At 33.9% G+C, this 22,569-nt stretch overlaps 1 protein-coding gene across 1 annotated transcript in view; it reads right to left on the bottom strand.

Moving 5' to 3' along the window:
- The window catches only part of LOC127736240 (sacsin-like), a 54,104-nt gene that overhangs the window by 18,081 nt on the left and 13,454 nt on the right, over window positions 1-22,569 (bottom strand). The window contains exons 3-7 of the mRNA XM_052246826.1: window positions 17,398-17,621; window positions 10,347-10,456; window positions 9,124-9,231; window positions 5,845-5,992; window positions 3,421-4,956 (exon numbers count right to left, since the gene is read on the bottom strand). Coding sequence (XP_052102786.1) covers window positions 3,421-4,956; window positions 5,845-5,992; window positions 9,124-9,231; window positions 10,347-10,456; window positions 17,398-17,602 — 2,107 coding nt within the window. The 5' untranslated portion in view covers window positions 17,603-17,621. The remainder of the gene's footprint in view (window positions 1-3,420; window positions 4,957-5,844; window positions 5,993-9,123; window positions 9,232-10,346; window positions 10,457-17,397; window positions 17,622-22,569) is intronic.

The following is a 22,569-nucleotide window of genomic DNA, read 5'->3' on the forward strand; positions in this document are numbered from 1 at the left end:
AGAGCAGAAAACACCTGAAGGCCACCAATGGGTCTTCAATATACAGCGAGAAAATCCCTCACCCCCGCACCCGGAGCTGGACCCTAAACAAAAATGTGTACTAGTTCAATGAAAATGGATGTCACACTAAACTCCAAATCATATAAATGAACTAAAATTAAAAAACATACAAGACTTACAAAGGCCAGAGGCTCCTGACTTGGGACAGGCGCAAAAATGAGGCAGGGTTAAACATGTTTTGTGAGATCTTGACCCTTCACCTATACCTCTAGCCATTGTAGAATAAACAAACACACAACAATACACACAGTAAAACTCAGTTTAAAAGAAGTCCAAGTCCGATGTCAGAATAGGTAACAAAAGAAATTAAGCAAAATGACAATGATACATAAATTAACAAAGGACTACTAGCAGTTACTGACATGCCAGCTCCAGACCTCAATTAAACTGATTGAAAGATTGTCTTCATCATATGGAAATCAAGCACAATCCCTCCCGTTAGTGGTTTAGTATCATACCGTCATAAAATATATGAGAAGAACATAACCCGTATCATGCCAACAACTGGTTTTAGAATAAATGTGTGTATTTCCGATGCAAAGACCCTATGAGTGAATCAATATTAATACCAAAATATGCCATCTTTAATGACCTGACAACAGTATCGTAACTATATCCCTTCTGAATAAGTCTGTTTAAAGGTTTGGTTAGCTTTTGAGGTCAATGCTGACATTTTTATGCTTTGTATAGAATATTATCATAAAAGATTGGATATGAAATACCTGAAAGGTTAAGATGTCTGCATGTTGATTCATATTTACGAATGATGTCCTTGTACAGATGATAACTGTCAACATTTCAAATGGACATTTTTTTTTTTACAATCTATGAAACAAGAAAATTCTAAATCGTTTGTGAATATCTCTTACTCTTAACTAGGCGTCTTTCACGTTTGAACGGGTCCATTTCATCTATAAGATGATAAATCTTACGGAATTATGACAAAAAAGGAAAACGAACTTATATATATAAATTGTAATGTGTTTTTAACACAGGTTTTGTTTCGCAAAATTATTTGCGCAAACAACATTTCAAGGTCAGTTATACGTAAACCTAGAGAATTACAGGTAATCATTCAGGTGTCATTATATCATTTTTTTACAGAGTGGAGTCTATCAGTATCAACAGCAATTAAGGAAACCCTTAATAAATAACAGGACCCGTGATTTCAAGGAAGTATTTAAAACATGGTAAGAGTAATCAGAATGCGTAAACTGTGCTACTTTTAATTTAAAACAAATAATGCAAGATGAGATTACATTACTATAACATGCGTAGTGATTTTACGATAATTTTATGAATGAACAAGAGCAACTTGACCGCTTTCAAAAAGATACATGAATTAAACAACATAAAACCGTATCAGAGATAATTCAGTCAAATGTTCAATATTAAATCAACAACTGACATGATTAGATATTTTGTTAAAAACATCTCAAGAACGAAATCGCAGGTATAAAAATGTACTTTTTTATTCAGACTTCTATGTTCTTTGATAGTCAAACAGTTGTCCCCTTAAATACAAAACAACATCTACAACATATGTTGAACCTTCTCAAACCCATGAAAGTTTTTCAACTGTTTCAATTAATGTATTTCATTAGAAAACATACATAGGAGTTTTAGAATGACAGACCAGGAATCTGCTCAAAAAACTTTGGCTTGATCTGGGTCACAAAGATGGCTATATGCCATAGCATGAAAGCAATTGCTTTAAAAAACTAATTAAGATTATTTTAATAGATATAAAGTAGTCACTAAAGTTTCATGAAATCTGCTCAAAGCATTTTTTGAGTTATTGTCTGAAAACAGGAAAATCCCCCCCCCCCTTTTTATGAATAAAATCCCATAAATCAGAAATGTAACATCTAAAATTTATAAAAATTAAAAGGGAGCTAACATCAATAGATATAAACAATTCAACAAAGTTTCATAAAAATTGGTTAAAGTGTTTTAGTGTTGACGAGGGACAGATGGACAGACAACCGTATACTATAATACATCTCTTAAATGGGCATACAAAAACAACAAAAATTTGTAAGGGTTCCGCGGAACCCAGTGTCTCGCCTACTTTTGCTGTTAATTGCAGGCTCAACAAAAATGAGGAAAAAAATTAATAAAAATATTCCTCTCTATACTATCTTTTGATTGTAAGTAGCTTCTGTCCAAGTTTTCTAAAAATCCAGGATAGTTTATGAATCTAATGAATGTTTTAAAAACTTAAACTGCAGACTGTATGTAATGTTAACTGGAAGAAAATAGTCCATTTATAAGTAAAATACGGAAAAAATGGAACAAAATTTTAACAAAATTTCCTTCTAGATACAAGCTTTTAATCATAAACAAGCTTCTGTCCAAGTTTGGTACAAATCTAAGATAGTTTAAGAAAGTTGTTAAATATTTAAAAACTTTAACCACAGAGTGAATGTAATGTTAACTGGCAGAAAAACTAAGTCCATTTATAAGTAAAATACAGAAAAAATGGAATTTTTTTTTTACAAAATTTACTTCTGGATACTATCTTATGATCATAAACAAGCTTCTGTCCAAGTTTGGTAGAAATCCAGGATAGTTTAAGAAAGTTATTAAAATTTCAAAAACTTTAACCAGAGTGAATATTTGTGGACGCCGCCACCGACGACAACGGAATGTAGGATCACTATGTCTCGCTTTTTTGACAAAAGTCGAAGGCTCGACAAAAAACAGTCTAGAAAATGCTACATAGAAAAACTAAAGACTTAGCAACACCAACCTGACTGAAAAACCAGGGGATCTCAGATGCTCAATAACAGTAAGCGGATCTAGCTCCACATGTAGCACCTGGCGTGTTGCTCATGTTTAGTACACACTGGTGATAAGTCTCATTAGAAATTATGTTACAATGTTCAAACTATGCAGTAAAATCTATTTATGTTACAATGTTAAAACTATGCAGTAAAATCTATATGGTCTTAGTCTGCTAGTATGTTCAATCTTCTTTTGCATTTTGTCAGCAGCAGTTTGAAAACTACTCGAGTTTTTTTCTCTTAGCTTTCTGTTTACCTCAACTTGTAGAACTAATTACCAAGCAGAGATATCTTTAAAATTAATCTATTTCACATAGATTATTTTCTTGATTCATCCATGATTTTGACAAAGCTGTGTCTAGCACAACAGAATAATATGGTGGACCACCAATAGAACTCTTTAAGTTTAGTGGGAGCTGGAGACACTAAACCTTTATTTTGGGCACATGACTTATTTATTTTTGGGTTTGTTACAGTAGTGCTTGTGCGATATTATGGATGTGTAGAAAATAGTGTTAACACTTTAACAATCTTAAAGTTATGCATGGCAGACTTCTTTAAATTAAAATTATACCTTTTTCTGCGATCTTGGACAAACTTTTCCATATAAAATCCGTCACTGAACTTTTAGATATAACTTGATCTTCCAAGCCAGGAAACAAATTAGCTGTCTCATCACAGATCACATATACATCGGTTCCAAATGCTGAACTAAAGGGAACAAACTCTTGATTGTTCAATGGTAAAATTCCTAAATTGTTCAAATCTGTATAGTTACAGTCTTCCAGAACAAATGACAAAAGCCTTAATTTTTCTTCACTAGAATATGTCTTCCAGCACTCAGAACTTTTCAGTTTCGCCCTTACTGTTTGTGGTGTAACTGACTGTGGTTCGTGACCTGTAAATTTCAGGATGGTGATCACATGATCTGGTAATTCCACCAAATTCTCATCACAGTCTAACAGTAATTTCTTCACAGTTGTCTTAGTCTTCTGATTGTCATTTTCTAACAGGTTAAATATAGCAAATAATGCTTCAGAAAACTCAATCCATTTTCCTCCATCTTGTCTGGTAAAGAAAATATCTTCACTCATCACTTTTTCAAATAATTTTTTTAATAGTAATTTCCAGTTAGATTCAACAGCATCTGGATCTGGAATTGCATCGTACACCTGATCAACCATATCTTGAGAGTTATTTCCCTTTATACACCTTGTCTTCATCATCTCAATGAGGGTGTAGTAGGTCTCTGGTAGTAGCTCCCCAATCATGCCATCATTCCACATCAATGAATGGTCAGTTTGTCTTGACTCATTATTGGCAGCAGCCTCCTTAATGTGTCGTCTGTTGTGCTCAAGGTCAAAAAAGCCATTTACATGCACAGGGAGGCCAGTCATACTCTTTTCTGTTACAGGCAGTGGTAGGAAGCAAAAAATATGCCCTGGTGGCTTCTCTCGTATACTTGGCTTCATACAATAAGCTACTCCTGTGTATGGACTATAATGTAGACTTGAATCACTTACTAAATGGTTCATCTGCTCCGACAAGTAGTCTGCACCAGTTAGCATATTAACTACAGCATAATGTTCTTCTGTGGTATTAGTCTTGATAACAGCTTCATACTGTGACATTATAGATATCCTTGGTAACTCATTTTTCAGATTATTCAAGTCATCTTTGAACATTTTCCTTGCCTTACTAAATTCTTTTTCATTGGATCCTGTTATCTCAAGTGTAAAGTATGGACGATCATTCTGTTCATTATAAATTTCAATTTTCTCCAAATTTTTCAGAAACATCAGGTTATATGTTGACTTTTTCATAAAGGATTTAAACAGATTTTCTGCTTTTTCTTCTGAATAAATAGTTGGTGACAGTTTAGATTCTTTTTGACGAAGTGGGAACCAGAATATTGTTCCGTCATACAGACCTTCTCTCAGAACTTCTGTATTGAAGCCAAACTTATTCATTAAACAGGCAAGTGTTGTTTCTGGTTGATGTTTTCTTCCTATAGCTTTCAGTTTCAATTCTCTACATTCCTCTTCTTTTTCTTCTGATCTCAACGGATCTATGACCAAAAGCTTACTGCCACTTATTATTACAGGGCTGTCTACAAAATAAATGAAGGGGAAAGGTAATTATTGGTAAGTTTTAAACAGGGTTGACTAAAATCTTGCTATTTGATTATCATATAACACAAATGAGGCAATAACTAAAAATAACTTCTTTATTTGTTCTTTAAAATTAGTTACAAATATCTTAGAGAAATGAAGGCTTGAGAGCAGATGCCATGCAATTTCCAATATATAATTAATATTTCAAAGTGGCATAACTCTTTTAGAAATATTTGATTGGCACTGATTTTCGAAATAGTCCAAGACATTGTTGATATAAACCTCGGATATGAATTTGATAAAGATCTTGCAAAATTGTACACGTGAGAGCGATTACAATGCAATTTTGCATATAATTAATATTTCCAAGGGGAATAACTCTTTGAAAAGTTGTTGATCTTCACTGATTTTCGAACTTGTCCAAGACACAGCTGATATAAACTGAATGGACGGATGCCCGGTATTTCCATGTGAACCGCAACAAGTCACATGGGGGACAAAAATTACTTGAACAATGACAACATTGATATTTTTAAAACAGATACTGAATTCATGCACCATACGCAATTATAAAATGTACTTTTCTTGCTAAGTATGGTTATAAACAAACCAAGGTTTGTTACAAAAAACATAACAAAAGAACTTCATATCCATGAAAGTAAACAACTAGGCAAAATAGTTCTGCATTCAAACATGTTGTAGGAGAAATGTGCTAACTAGAAAATATGGATAGACAGACAACAGACAGATAAAAACTGAAATATATACAGCTTATGTATCTTCAATGTGGCACCAGTGGCAGATTCAGGCCTCAAACCCTGCATCCAACTCTGGGCACCAATTATATGCTTCCCTGATTTTCTCTAGGTTCAAACACAACATACCTGTCATATGAAATACTGATTTGAAGCCAAGACCAAATCTTCCAACTTTCAAAGGTTCTTTCTCTTTCACACTGTTATAAATGCTGATGATCCCCTTCCAGTCATCATCTGTGAACATGGCATCATTGTACACACATATACCTGGAGTCTACAAACAATAGGTACAAAACAATTACAGTTCTGTCACATGGCATCATTGTACACACATATACCTGGAGTCTACAAACAATAGGTACACAACAATTACAGTTCTGTCAACATGGCATCATTGTAGACACATATACCAGGAGTCTACAAACAATAGGTACAAAACAATTACAGTTCTGTCAACATGGCATCATTGTACACATATATACCAGGAGTCTACAAACAATAGGTACACAACAATTACAGTTCTGTCAACATGGCATCATTGTACACACATATACCAGGAGTCTACAAACAAAAGGTACACAACAATTACAGTTCTGTGAACATGGCATCATTGTACACACATATACCAGGAGTCTACAAACAATAGGTACACAACAATTACAGTTCTGTCAACATGGCATCATTGTACACACATATACCAGGAGTCTACAAACAAAAGGTACACAACAATTACAGTTCTGTCAACATGGCATCATTGTACACACATATACCTGGAGTCTACAAACAAAAGGTACACAACAATTACAGTTCTGTGAACATGGCATCATTGTACACACATATACCTGGAGTCTACAAACAATAGGTACACAACAATTACAGTTCTGTGAACATGGCATCATTGTACACACATATACCAGGAGTCTACAAACAATAGGTACACAACAATTACAGTTCTGTGAACATGGCATTATTGTACAACCATATACCTGGAGTCTACAAACAATAGGTACACAACAATTACAGTTCTGTGAACATGGCATCATTGTGTACACATATACCAGGAGTCTACAAACAATAGGTACACAACAATTACAGTTCTGTCAACATGGCATCATTGTACAACCATATACCTGGAGTCTACAAACAAAAGGTACACAACAATTACAGTTCTGTCAACATGGCATCATTGTACACACATATACCTGGAGTCTACAAACAATAGGTACACAACAATTACAGTTCTGTTCACATGGCATCATTGTACACACATATACCTGGAGTCTACAAACAATAGGTACACAACAATTACAGTTCTGTGAACATGGCATCATTGTACACACATATACCAGGAGTCTACAAACAATAGGTACACAACAATTACAGTTCTGTGAACATGGCATCATTGTACACACATATACCTGGAGTCTACAAACAATAGGTACACAACAATTACAGTTCTGTGAACATGGCATCATTGTACACACATATACCAGGAGTCTACAAACAATAGGTACACAACAATTACAGTTCTGTCAACATGGCATCATTGTAGACACATATACCAGGAGTCTACAAACAATAGGTACACAACAATTACAGTTCTGTGAACATGGCATTATTGTACAACCATATACCTGGAGTCTACAAACAATAGGTACACAACAATTACAGTTCTGTGAACATGGCATCATTGTACACACATATACCTGGAGTCTACAAACAATAGGTACACAACAATTACAGTTCTGTGAACATGGCATCATTGTACACACATATACCAGGAGTCTACAAACAATAGGTACACAACAATTACAGTTCTGTCAACATGGCATCATTGTAGACACATATACCAGGAGTCTACAAACAATAGGTACACAACAATTACAGTTCTGTCAACATGGCATCATTGTAGACACATATACCTGGAGTCTACAAACAATAGGTACACAACAATTACAGTTCTGTCAACATGGCATCATTGTACACACATATACCTGGAGTCTACAAACAATAGGTACACAACAATTACAGTTCTGTCAATATGGCATCATTGTGTACACATATACCAGGAGTCTACAAAAAAAAGGTTCACAATTACAGTTCTGTGAACATGGCATCATTGTGTACACATATACCAGGAGTCTACAAACAAAAGGTACACAACAATTACAGTTCTGTCAACATGGCATCATTGTACACACATATACCAGGAGTCTACAAACAAAAGGTACACAACAATTACAGTTCTGTGAACATGGCATTATTGTACACACATATACCTGGAGTCTACAAACAAAAGGTACACAACAATTACAGTTCTGTGAACATGGCATCATTGTACACACATATACCTGGAGTCTACAAACAATAGGTACACAACAATTACAGTTCTGTCAACATGGCATCATTGTACACACATATACCAGGAGTCTACAAACAAAAGGTACACAACAATTACAGTTCTGTGAACATGGCATTATTGTACACACATATACCTGGAGTCTACAAACAAAAGGTACACAACAATTACAGTTCTGTGAACATGGCATCATTGTACACACATATACCAGGAGTCTACAAACAATAGGTACAAAACAATTACAGTTCGGTCAACATGGCATCATTGTGTACACATATACCTGGGGTCTACAAACAATAGGTACACAACAATTACAGTTCTGTCAACATGACATCATTGTACACACATATACCTGGAGTCTACAAACAAAAGGTACACAATCTTTTTTTTCTTTTTTTAATCAAATAGCTAAATTGGAAAAAGAATATATCTATGGTAACAAAACATGTGCAACTTACAAAATTTATTTTTTGTATCTCTTTGTAATAACCTTTTATTAGTAACGATTTTGTTCAATAATTCTTTATCTCAACTAGAAGTTCTATGAATCTGAAAACACATCACACAGTATAGCATGTTAACATTAAACCTTATATGCAATGAAAATTTCATGCATTGCCAATATGTGTATAAGTGTTCAGTAAACAGGAAGATGATGAGCAATGAATTTGAATATGTATCCCAAATGTAAAGCAGGTTCTCTCTAAGCCTGATATTGTAGTTCTAGAAAAATGTGACAAAAATATCATTCATAGCAACTTTGTGTTAGGATATATATATATAAGTAAACAGAAAGTTGATGAGCAATGAATATCAGAAAATGCATTAAACTGTAAAGCATGCTCACATGAAGCACATAAAAATGGACAGACAGAAAACAGACTGATGGATGGACAGACAATGCAGTTGCAATAAAGCCCTACTAGTTCCTAATTCTGGGTATAATAATAAGGGATAAAGGATATATATGTGAAATAAAAAAGTTCACTATCTGGGTGAAGTGTATATAAAAATGAAGTTTTATGTTTACTGCTATGTGTATTTACTCTGAAATACTGTTTAATCTTAGAAGTTCCTCCAGGATCTATAGTTCTGCTGTCGTACATGATTTTCATACAATTAGCCCCAGCATCCTCAGCATTCTGTACCATTTCCTGTTAATAGAATAAAAATAATTTAATGCACAATATAGTTCTACAAATTAAACCTGAATTCAACTCAAAAGTTTATACTAATTGTTATATTTATGATTTGCATCAAATAACAGCTACTAAATTGCAGGGAAATTCCAAAGAAACATCAAATAGCAGCTGCTAAATTGCAGGGAACTTCCAAAGAAACATAAAATAACAGCTACTAAATTGCAGGGAACTTCCAAAGAAACACCAAATAACAACTACTAAATTGCAGGAACTTCCAAAGAAACATCAAATAACAGCTTCTAAATTGCAGGGAACTTCCAAAGAAACATCAAATAACAGCTACTAAATTGCAGGGAATTTCTAAAGAAACACCAAATAACAGCTACTAAATTGCAGGGAACTTCCAAAGAAACATCAAATAACAGCTACTAAATTGCAGGGAATTTCTAAAGAAACACCAAATAACAGCTACTAAATTGGAGGGAACTTCCAAAGAAACATCAAATAACAGCTACTAAATTGCAGGGAAACTTCCAAAGAAACATCAAATAACAGCTACTAAATTGCAGGGAACTTCTAAAGAAACACCAAATAACAGCTACTAAATTGCTGGGAACTTCCAAAGAAACACCAAATAACAGCTACTAAATTGCAGGGAACTTCCAAAGAAACATCAAATAACAGCTACTAAATTGCAGGGAACTTCTAAAGAAACATCAAATAACAGCTACTAAATTGCAGGGAAACTTCCAAAGAAACTTCAAATAACAGCTACTAAATTGCAGGGAACTTCCAAAGAAACACCAAATACAAGACGTCCAACGACACTATACATAGTAAGATGATATGTTTGGCTAAATTCTGTTCAGTGGATTGGGAGAAGTTATATAATTTTGGCTGAAATGTTTTCAGTTTTTCTGAAAGAGAATCAAGATTGCAGATATTTCACTCCTTTAATCTTAGCTATGGCTTCAGTCATCAATGTAGAAACCAAAGGAATAGACCAATTCATACTGCTGAGGAGCAATTGTTTCCAAAAAAAAGTCATCCTTGCAATTCCAAATGGACTGGTCGGACTGTCAATTGAATTGACCAATACTAGTACAAATTGCACTCAAACAACTTACACGTAACATTTGTTCATCATCAGGGTATTCCCCTAGGATAGTCTGCAACTGTCGAAGCAGAGTGGGTCGGTTCATTTCATAGGTTGTTTCACCTTCTGAATCTTCTTGGTCTGTGAAAATAATATAAACAAATGTTAAACTAACTTCATGCAAATACATGAACTATGACCTGTCTGCATTTAAGAAGAAAATCTCAGGTCAAAAGGCATACAAACTTTTTTCAGCTGAATTAAAGTATTTAGGGGACATTTTTTATATTTCAAATCAAAAACCAGTTTCCAAAATATATGTACATGGCAAAGTATTTACTGAAAAAAATTTTAAACTTTAATTCAAGCCATACCCCTTTTTATGGACCTTATAACGCTATTTGGTAATCTGCGACACTTGACCCGAGAATTTGCAACATTTGAACTTTTGACGTCAACAACAATCACTTTTCCTTTATGGCGTCAGACCTTTTCTTTTGTGACGTCAAAATTTTATGGGAACTTCTGTGCTGTCCAGTTATGGTGGACAAAAAGCGATAAGGTGTATTGTTTCATTCACACTGATGTAAATAAACCTCACAGTCTTATGTTTTAAGGTTTGTTAAAGCTACTTTTCATAATAAGTTATTGCTTTGATATATATAATTTCAAAATGTTTACATTCGATAATATAATTCAAAATTTTTAAGGCATTCAAAGGAAGTAGAGATGAAAAAGATAATTCTCAAAATATTAATTTTTTAATTGTCCTAAGAAAGTTAAAATCTTTTAAGTAATATTCTTATATCTTTGCATTTAATTTGCCTTAAATTTAGTCTTTTTACAAAGAAACATCAATTTAAGAAGTATACTGTGAAAAGTGGCTAAAAAGGGGGAGTAACTCCAATTTTTTTCAAACATCTTTGAAATACACAAATTATTTACAACCTTAGGCTAAGGAAATTGGTGTTAAATAACAGTGTGTTTGACACTAAAGCTGTCAAGCGAAGCTTAATGGCTCACTTAATTTGGCCTTATGCGACTTCTGGCGCGGAGAGAATTAAGGTAAGGTTAATTTGACAGTTAACACAGCTAGTTAAACTCCCTGTCCAGGATGAATAACAAATTTGCTGGTATTTCAAAGGAAAATCACTTATGAAATCAATCATTTCATACTTTAAATATCTCAAAGCACAGGAATAGTTCGAGCAGGAATACTGGCGATGACAGGTCAAATGCTGAAATACCTGCTATATAAAATATTTGATGACCCTTGGGCAACTATAGAAAATCTCAGGTAAGCTTTTAAATCTGGGGTGTGACCCGCAAAATCCTGGTCAGTTGACAGGTATGTAGTGTATAATTTTAAAGACCAATACTGTGTCAAGGCCTGTGATGCATAGAGCTGTTCTAAAGAACAGCCTTAAGCAGGAAAATGATTCTAAAATTCTCAAGTGGAAGAACTTTGTCAACTGTGATAGGTGAAATCAAAATTTATGATGTGAAGGTTCCAATGGTAAGTATTCTCTGACTAAAGATTGTTTTATCTCTATAGAACTGAAGCTAGATATAACTGAATATAGAAATAGGACTGAGACTGCTCTCATGTGTGATGGCCTGTTTAGGACTTTCCTTGTCCTAATTAAGCCAGTCCGTAAAAGTCTGTCAGATATCAGAGTAATTTAGGACTTAAGAAGATATGTTTGTTGCGTTGGGGGTTTGCGAAAATTAAATCACACAGATCTATAAGATTGATGGACTAAATGTTGTTGCTTAAAGCCACTTTCAGCACATTTTTGCCCTTGTCAGATTTTCTCTATTTATAATGGTTTTCAAAATAATAGACAAAACTTGCATTTTACCCCTATGTTATATTTTTAGCCATGTCGACCATGGGGTCATCAGACACATTTTTAAAACTAGATACCCCAATGATGATTGTGGCCAAGTTTGGATAAATTTGGCCCAGTAGTTTCAGGGGAGAAGATTTTTGTAAAAGTTAACGACGACAACAGACGGCAAAGGATGACAAAATCTCACTTGGCCCTTTGAGCCAGGTGAGCTAAAAAAATAAAATCTTTGATTTTTTTTGGTTCAATCATTAATGAAAGTGATATAGTGAAATAATAATTGGCTTTCAGCAGCCAATTTGGTTCAATTTTGTCAAAAAAAGCTAAGAAACATTGCTGATGAATTAATATTCAATTGCAAGTGAATAATTCAACCTCATTGAATCCATATTCATGTGACCTTCAATTTAACCACTTAGCTTGAGATGGGTTAGGCATGTATTCAGATGAAAGTGAAAGAGAAACAAGGATGAACCATTTGGTTGACTGATTCGATCCACAAAAAATCATTCTTATACAAGTAAAAATGATGATAAACATACTTTTTAACCTACAATATGAAATCAAACAGATCTAGAAAAATCCAATTGCATGTGGTCGCTATCTGTTTATATTTATATTTATGTTTATATCGGGTTATATGACTGTTGGCAGTCTTTGCAGGTCATCTCGATGGTTAATTAGATGACGTCTTGAAAAAAATACACACAATATGTTGATACATATTCTAGAGTCCATGCATTATTCATTTAAGACTTTTTGTAATTTGGATATACATTTTGGCATGTTATAAATCAAGTATGAGAATTTGAGTAAATCAGTGAACATGAATTTGACAGCTAATGCCCCTTTAATAAATCAAATGAAAGAAACACAAGAGTGCACACGCTGAAATGTCTCGCCTTCTTTACTAATCATTGATATTATGTTGATAGTCCTAAATATAAAGCTTTATTACAACTGTCACATAAACTTAACATTAACCAAGTAAACTAAACATTGACCAATGAACCATGAAAATGAGGTCAAGGTCAGATGAACCATGCTAGGCAGGCATGTACAGCTAACAATTCTTCCATACAACAAATATAGTTGACCTATTGCTTATAGTTTAAGAAAAACAGACCAAAACACAAAAACTTAACACTGAGCAATGAACCTTGAAAATGAGGTCAAGGTCAAATAAAACCTGCGTGACTGCCAAATAGATCATAAAATATTTCCATACACCAAATATAGTTGAACTATTGCATATAGTATTAGAAAAAAAGACCAAAACTCAAAAAACTTAACTTTGACCACTGAACCATGAAAATGAGGTCATGGTCAGATGACACCTGCCCGCTAGACATGTACACCTTACAATCATTCCATACACCAAATATAGTAGACCTATGGCATACAGTATAAGAAAAACAGACCAAAACACAAAAACTTAACTATAACCACTGAACCATGAAAATGAGGTCAAGGTCAGATGACACCTGCCAGTTGGACATGTACACCTTACAGTCCTTCCATACACCGAATATACAAGACCTATTGCTTATAGTATCTGAGATATGGACTTGACCACCAAAACTTAACCTTGTTCACTGATCCATAAAATGAGGTCGAGGTCAAGTGAAAACTGTCTGACGGACATGAGGACCTTGCAAGGTACGCACATACCAAATATAGTTGAACTATTGCATATAGTATTAGAAAAAAAGACCAAAACTCAAAAACTTAACTTTGACCACTGAACCATGAAAATGAGGTCAAGGTCAGATGACACCTGCCCGCTAGACATGTACACCTTACAATCATTCCATACACCAAATAAAGTAGAACTATGGCATACAGTATAAGAAAAACAGACCAAAACACAAAAACTTAACTATAACCACTGAACCATGAAAATGAGGTCAAGGTCAGATGACACCTGCCAGTTGGACATGTACACCTTACAGTCCTTCCATACACCGAATATACAAGACCTATTGCTTATAGTATCTGAGATATGGACTTGACCACCAAAACTTAACCTTGTTCACTGATCCATGAAATGAGGTTGAGGTCAAGTGAAAACTGTCTGACGGGCATGAGGACCTTGCAAGGTACGCACATACCAAATATAGTTATCCTATTACTTATAATAAGAGAGAATCTAACATTACAAAAAATCTGAACTTTTTTTTCAAGTAGTCACTGAACCATGAAAATGAGGTCAAGGACATTGGACATGTGACTGACGGAAACTTCGTAACATGAGGCATCCATATACAAAGTATGAAGCATCCAGACCTTCCACCTTCTAAAATATAAAACTTTTAAGAAGTTAGCTAACGCCGCCGCCGCCGCCGCCAGATCACTATCCCTATGTCGAGCTTTCTGCGACAAAAGTCGCAGGCTCGACAAAAAACCTCAAAATATTCCCCAATGAGAGGCAATAATGTATTTTCTAGATACAGTCTGCTTTTACAAGACTGAAAACACACCTAGACTATGTGCATGCGTAGAAATTGACCTCTACAGTGGATTGGAAACAAATATAGTTCTCTAAAATATGCACTTAAATAATCAATGTCAGATATCCTATTGCGCATGCGTAGATACAACATAATTCAAATAGGTTTCCAAAACTTCTATATGGCAAACCATTAAAGAATATAATAAAACAGTAGAGTGATAAATTTAATAAACGCTGCTTGTTTATCATGTTTATAGATGTAATATCTCAATATTTCAAGAGAGAAAAATGCAAGTAATATCTCAATATTTCAAGAGAGAAAAATGCAAGTAAAGTCAAGCTACCTGTAGCCACTGATAAATATTTTCAAAATGGTGGATGGGGTCAGATAATAAAAGTCTTTGTAAATGCAACTTTTTATATATTATACTCACAAAAAATATGTAAAGAGTACACATAATAAAATGTCTCCCCTGCTTTACTTATTATGATTAAATTTCATACCATACACCAAATAAAGTTGGCCTATTGCATATACTCAGATACTGTAAGCCATAGTAACCGAAAAACAGACCTGATTACCAAAATTGAACATTGACTAAATTAATGAACCATGAAAATGAGGTCAAGGTTGAACCCTACCAGACAGACATGTTCACATTACAATCATTACATACACAACAGTGGCGGATCAAGAAATTTTCATAAGAGGGGGCCCTGCTCCAGTCATGCTTCAGTGATTCCCTATTTAATCTACCAAATTTTTCCCACAAAAGGGGGGGGGGGGGGGGGGGGGGGGGCGGGCCCACTGAGTATTGATTAGTATACCAATGATCTAAGAGTCTGGTCATTTTATTGGGGGCCTGGAAGAAAACATTGGAATTTCTCTATTTTATTTCTAGTCCCACCTTGAAGAAAAATAAATTCAAGACCTCCCTTCACTAGACATGAATATCTTAATACCCCTCCCTAAAAGTTTCTCAATACTTTTATTCTTAACAACAAAAAAATACATGCATACAATTCCTATCTATTTATATTATTATTTTTCAATAAAATATTGCATCAGTAAACGATCTAGAGCTTAGAGTGGGGAAGTTGTTTGTGACTTCGGGGAACTTTATTTGGATATGCCTGTTAAGGTCTCACTGAAATTTACCATATCTTCATTCAATTTCTCAAGGTAATGATAATAAATTGAAACTCAACTCGGAAAGGTTGTGGAATGTTTCCGCAAATCATAATAAAAAATTTGTAAGGGTTCAAAGGAAACCCAGTGTCTCGCCTACTTTTGCTGTTGTCTATGTTTTCAGTGTGATAGGGGAATGGACATAATAGATTTACAGTTCATGAATCTAATAAATGTTTTAAAAACTTTAACTGCAGACTGTATGTAATGTTAACTGGAAGAAAAACTAAGTCCATTTATAAGTAATATACGAAAAACAGGAAATCAATTTTTACAAAATTTCCTTCTAGATACTAGCTTTTGATCATAAACAAGCTTCTGTCCAAGTTTGGTACAAATCCAGGATAGTTTAAGAAAGTTATCAAAATTTTAAAAACTTTAACCACAGAGTGAATATAATGTTAACTGGCAGAAAAACTAAGTCCATTTATAAGTAAAATATGGAATAACAGGATTTTTTTTTTTACAAAATTTACTTCTGGATACTATCTTAGGATCATAAACAAGCTCCTGTCCAAGTTTGGTAGAAATCAAGGAAAGTTAAAGAAAGTTATTAAAATTTCAAAAACTTTAACCACAGAGTGAATATTTGTGGACGCCACAGCCGACGACGACGATGGAATGTAGGATCGCTATGTCTCGCTTATGCGACAAAAGTCGCAGGCTCGACAAAAAAGGATCATAATTAAATTTGTCTTTTGAAGATTTGGAAACAAAAATTTACCACCTAGTGAAAATCCTATAAAAATATTCCATGAGGTACGATATGGTTCGGGTAAGAAATGACTATAATTCATTACATAGCAAGCAAGTTTCATAACAAGAAAACAGCGCCCCCTATGTCACAATAACAGTCAGTTAGCTATTACGTTTTTTTGTTTTATTTGAGTACCGCACGTAGATTGTTCTGTTTCATGAAGGAACTTCATTTACAATTATGTTTAATGACTAAATACCAAATTTATGATTGTACACAATTTCTGTGAATGATTTTAATGATGAGTAAAAGGATATCCCTGCTTCTACAAAATGTGGAATTCCTCGACGTCACTAGGTTGGATATATTTTGAATATTTCGTAATACAGATTTTTCTGGAATGTAAAAGAGATAGTGTCAATCTGTTTGTTTATCGCCATCTCATCAAAACTATATGAAATTTTGAAGAGTTTCGAACTATAAACACAAAATGGTTGACGCGAGAGGCTTGGAAAGTAGCCAATCGCTAAGGTCATAAGATGGCTTAAAGCCGTCTTTTCCCCAAAAAATCTCAATTTATAATGTGTAGTTGAACCCCTGTACTACACTATATATAGTGTGTAGTTGAACCCCTGTACCACACTATATATAGTGTGTAGTTGAACCCCTGTACCACACTATATATAGTGTGTAGTTGAACCCCTGTACCACACTATATATAGTGTGTAGTTGAACCCCTGTACCACACTATATAAAGTGTGTAGTTGAACCCCTGTACCACACTATATATAGTGTGTAGTTGAACCCCTGTACCACACTATTTATAGCTGAAAACATAATTATGTATCTTCTTATTTATATTTATGACTGATATTGAAAAACTATTTCCCTTACCAGAACCTTTGGAATGATCCTCCGTATGGGTATGTGCCATTGTAAGTGTTTCTTTCTCTTCTCTTTCTACAGACGTATCATTGTCCCTGTCTGCCATCTCCTTCAACTCCTCAACACAACTGTCATTATCGTGTAACCGTGGTTTCTTGGGTACATCAACTAACAGCTTTTTAGTCTTCCTCTTTTTTTTATGCCGACCATCCATTGTCACTAGTTCTCAATTTCTGGATGTATAAAGCATTATGGGTAAGGAATATTATAAGTATTATAGATTAGGAGTGTCCTCACGGATTTCAAATTTAAAAAATTTCCCCATTTGATTTTCAGAATTTTTCTACTTTCCTTTTCCTATATATCTATTTTCTAGAAATCAATGTGTAATCTCATGATGTGTCATAACTCCACATTACCAAATCATCTTTATCTTTAGTTTTCTGTCAACTGTTTGTGAACTGTTAGTTTTGTCATTGTTTTTCATGTGGACATAGCTATATATAGTGTTGTTTGTTTTCCCTTGACTTATGGTTTTATATTCAGTACGTAGTCAGTGTTGGTATCTTATGTCCCCTTTTTAAAGTCCATCATGAAATTGGTTGTTTTTTATATTGTGCACCCAAATTATAGTTCCCTTAATGAAATCTATGTAATTCAATTTGTTTGCACTAAATTTTTATTGTTTGTTCATACGGTACATTTGAGACAACTAATCAAGTTGAAAAATAACTTGTTGAACGCATTTTACCTGAGATAATAAGAAAATGAAATAAAAAGAACATTGATTTAAGATAAAAGAATCTCAATCATTAGTATAATTTCAAAGCATCATAGGTGTTGTGTTCTAGCCAATTTCCAACTAGTCAGAAAATTTTCTGATCTCAATTGCATTTTCAATAAAACAAAATATTCATACCAACTTCTGTAAATATTGCTTTTGCAGATATAAAATTCGTAAGGGTTCCGCGGAACACAGTGTCTCGCCTACTTTTGCTGTTAATCGCAGGCTCAACAAAAATGAGGAAAAAAATCAATAAAAATATTCCTTTAGATACTATCTTTTGATTGTAGTAGCTTCTGTCAAAATTTGGTATAAATCCAGGATAGTTTATGAATCTAATGAATGTTTTAAAAACTTTAACTGCAGACTGTATTTAATGTTAACTGGAAGAAAAACTAAGTCCATTTATAAGTAAAATACGGAAAAACAGGTACAAAATTTTAACAAAATTTCCTTCTAGATACTAGCTTTTGATCATAAACAAGCTTCTCTCCAAGTTTGGTACAAATCCAGGATAGTTTAAGAAAGTTATTAAAATTTCAAAAACTTTAACCACAGAGTAAATGTATTGTTTCCTGGCAGAAAAACTAAGTCCATTTAAAAGTAAAATACGGAAAAAATGAAATTTTTTTTTAACAAATTTACTTCTGGATACTATCTTATGATCATAAACAAGCTTCTGTCCAAGTTTGGTACAAATCCAGGATAGTTTAAGAAAGTTATTAAAATTTTAAAAACTTTAACCACAGAGTGAATGTAATGTTTCCTGGCAGAAAAACTAAGTCCATTTACAAGTAAAATACGGAAAAACAGGAATTTTATTTTTACAAAATTTACTTCTGGATACTATCTTATGATCATAAACAAGCTTCTGTCCAAGTTTGGTACAAATCCAGGATAGTTTAAGAAAGTTATTAAAATTTCAAAAACTTTAACCACAATTTGGCCCTTGGGGAATCTACTCAGCTAAAAATTTTAATTTTTTGCTCCATGCCTAAACCAAGAGCCTAGCTATGTGCATACTGAAAAGTAGCAAAGTATAGACCCCTGGCTTGACATCACACCAATCCAATTGGAACGATGGTTCAAAATAAATGCGTGAGGCTATCAGGAAGCCTATGAGGCTATCATGCCTAGAGGCTATCATGCCTATGAGGCTATGAGGAAGCCTATAATGAGGCAATGAGGAAGCCTATAAGGAGGCTATGAGGAGCCTATATGGAGGCTATGAGGAAGCCTAGTAGTGTTGATGTTGAATTGGTGTTGGAATGAATTTGTATGAAATTTGACAGTTTATCCCCAGAAATTCTTGGGGGATGAGTGAAATTTTTGAAACAACCAGTGATAAAATTTCATAAATGAAATCTATAAATCTGCTATAAACTGTGCTGAGATTGATTCCCCTGTCATGGCAATATTGAAGGTGAAAGGAGGGGTCGGCGGGTGGCAAGTTTTTAGCTAAAACACTATTAGAGCCAAGATTAGTCTAATAACTGCTTAATCTGCATTTAAATAAATGGATACTCAAGGCAGCATACACAGGTTTTTTAATACACAACTTCTTAATGGGATACTCCTATGTGGGATGAGTTAAAACTGCACCCAGGTTAATGTATAAAGAACAAAGGTCAAAGGAAGCCAAATGCCACAAGTGGTCACTAATTAACAAGACATGTATATTTGTATTGGAACTGATGTAATTAAACCTCCTGCTAAGAACATGTGATAAACTTCACATCTAACTGATTGAGATATGATAATAAATCTGTTTCATCTCAACAGTAAAGAAAACACACATCCTGGGAAAATCCTAAAATAATGACCACTGAGTGTAATGAAAATCAAACTATGTATAAACATTACTTATATAACATATAAGTACCTATTTATACAAAATTCTCAGAAAAGGTCCTGAATATGTTTAATTGTCATTTGTTCCATGTTTGCATTGTGTTCTGATTCTTTGTAAATATTTTTAGGGTAAATTAATTTATGTTTGATGTGATGTTGTACTAATCTTATTTTAATTGTCTGTTGTTTATACTGTATCTTTTCTTTGGTAAGTGTTAGTCTGTTATGTAATAGGGAAATGTGTGTTAACACCTGAGTAAACATCCAACCTGATACCTTCTTGCAAATTTCTTTGACCTGACAATTAAACCATCCTGATGTAACTTTCTGCCCTATATTTAGACTTTTGCTAATAAATGTGTCAGTGAACAAAATCCTCAAAGTCACACATAATGAGTTCATAGTAATTTAAGTAATTTAATTACCCCTGATTTCTTTCAGAACTCACCATTTGAACTCATGATATGTAAAATTAAGGATTTAGTGCTCACATCAACATTATTATCAACCTAATTTTTTCCTGTCATAACCTATCTTGTAAATAAACTCCTGGGAAATATTGTGTAGCAATGCCAGTGGTATCCATGTTTTAATTAAACATAAATCATAATTGAATTAAAACTTTTATTTTATATATATACATCACTAATTTGGCCCTTGGGGAATCTACTCAGCTAAAAATTTTAATTTTTTGCTCCATGCCTAAACCAAGAGCCTAGCTATGTGCATACTGAAAAGTAGCAAAGTATAGACCCCTGGCTTGACATCACACCAATCCAATTGGAACGATGGTTCAAAATAAATGTGTGAGGCTATCAGGAAGCCTATGAGGCTATCATGCCTAGAGGCTATCATGCCTATGAGGCTATGAGGAAGCCTATAATGAGGCAATGAGGAAGCCTATAAGGAGGCTATGAGGAAGCCTATATGGAGGCTATGAGGAAGCCTAGTAGTGTTGATGTTGAATTGGTGTTGGAATGAATTTGTATGAAATTTGACAGTTTATCCCCAGAAATTCTTGGGGGATGAGTGAAATTTTTGAAACAACCAGTGATAAAATTTCATAAATGTCCATAACACAGATGGTAACAGCTGAGTGTCCCCAAGGATTTGTGAGGTAAGGGAGGGGGTACCTTCAATAAAGCCATGAGAGAAAAAAAAAACAAAACAACATTATAATAACACATTATCAAAATCAATTGTCAAACAAAAACAATATCATACAGAAACTTTGTGAAACATGCATATATGTATGAAACATTTGAAGCTGAGCATTCCTTTAAATTCTGCCTAACCTACTTTGAGCTCCCCAATTCTAAAACTATGACCATTATAATGACTTGAGTTGAAGCCACATATATCCAGTACTTTTTTAATACAGGTGAGGAAATATTGTCTCTCCAGAGGTTTCTTATCAATGGTTATGAAAAGTGGATCAGTTTGATTGATAGGAGAAAATTCCTTCCTTATTTGTATATATTCTAACAAAATTGTGTAAGGGCAGATAAGCTGACCTAATTTATGTAGCTGTATATTTATGCCTTTTCTAAAAGGATCAGTTTTTGATTGTTTTAATTTCAAAACTACTAAGTCTGTGTGAAAAACAACATCTTCAATACATAAATTTATATCTGATTCAAATTGTGAGGCCTTTGACACTGTAAACTCTCCAGATCTCAAAAATCCATAAAATGCGACAATGCATGCAGTTCTTAACATCAAATCAGTAAACTTGGAACAAAAACCTTTTCTCAAGCAATTTACAATTTTCTCCAAAATTTCGAAAGTTATTGGTAATCTTATGTGATCTTTTGTTTTTTGCAGTCTTTTTACAGAATTTAAAACATAATCAAGCCTAATTAAAGGTGTATTATTAGCAGATTGCAAGGGATCATTATGATTACCCTGTACATACTTATACCTAATTCCACATAAATATAGTTTAATGGTAGAGTATTGTAAACTCAGAATTTTAAAGCAGTGGGCTATGAAATAAATTAAAATATCCTCAGAAATAGGAGGTAAACTAGTAAATTGAAAACCATCCAATAACATAAAAGTCTCAAACTTTCTAAACCCAGTATCATAAACAGTTCTTGTAGTATTAGCAATAGCACTGTTCCAAAGTTCATTCACTGCTTTATTTAAGACCACATTACATCTGAGCTGCTTGGGCACTTTATTGGATGTTGTGCTGCACTGGGAGCTAGTTTGCGGAATCTGTCTATCTGAAAACGAGATAGAGCATCACTTATGTCATTCTGATATCCTGGAACATGTTTCGCACTAAAATGAAAGTTGTATTTACAAGCACACCATGTAAGTTTCCTCATTAATTTCATTATTTGTAAACACTTTGAACGGCCCTTTTTTACTATAGCTACTGTAGCTTCATTGTCACACCAGAAAAGAATGCGTTTTGTTGTCCACTGTGAGCACCACAGTATTGCGGATACTACAATAGGGTATAATTCAAGAAAAGCCATTGAAAATGTTTTGTCAGGATAAGCAATGTTTGATGGCCATGATGAATAAAACCATTCTCC

Source organism: Mytilus californianus, unplaced genomic scaffold, assembly GCF_021869535.1.
Source record: "Mytilus californianus isolate M0D057914Y unplaced genomic scaffold, xbMytCali1.0.p SCAF_3, whole genome shotgun sequence".
In the NCBI taxonomy this organism is placed as follows: Eukaryota; Metazoa; Mollusca; class Bivalvia; order Mytilida; family Mytilidae; genus Mytilus; species Mytilus californianus.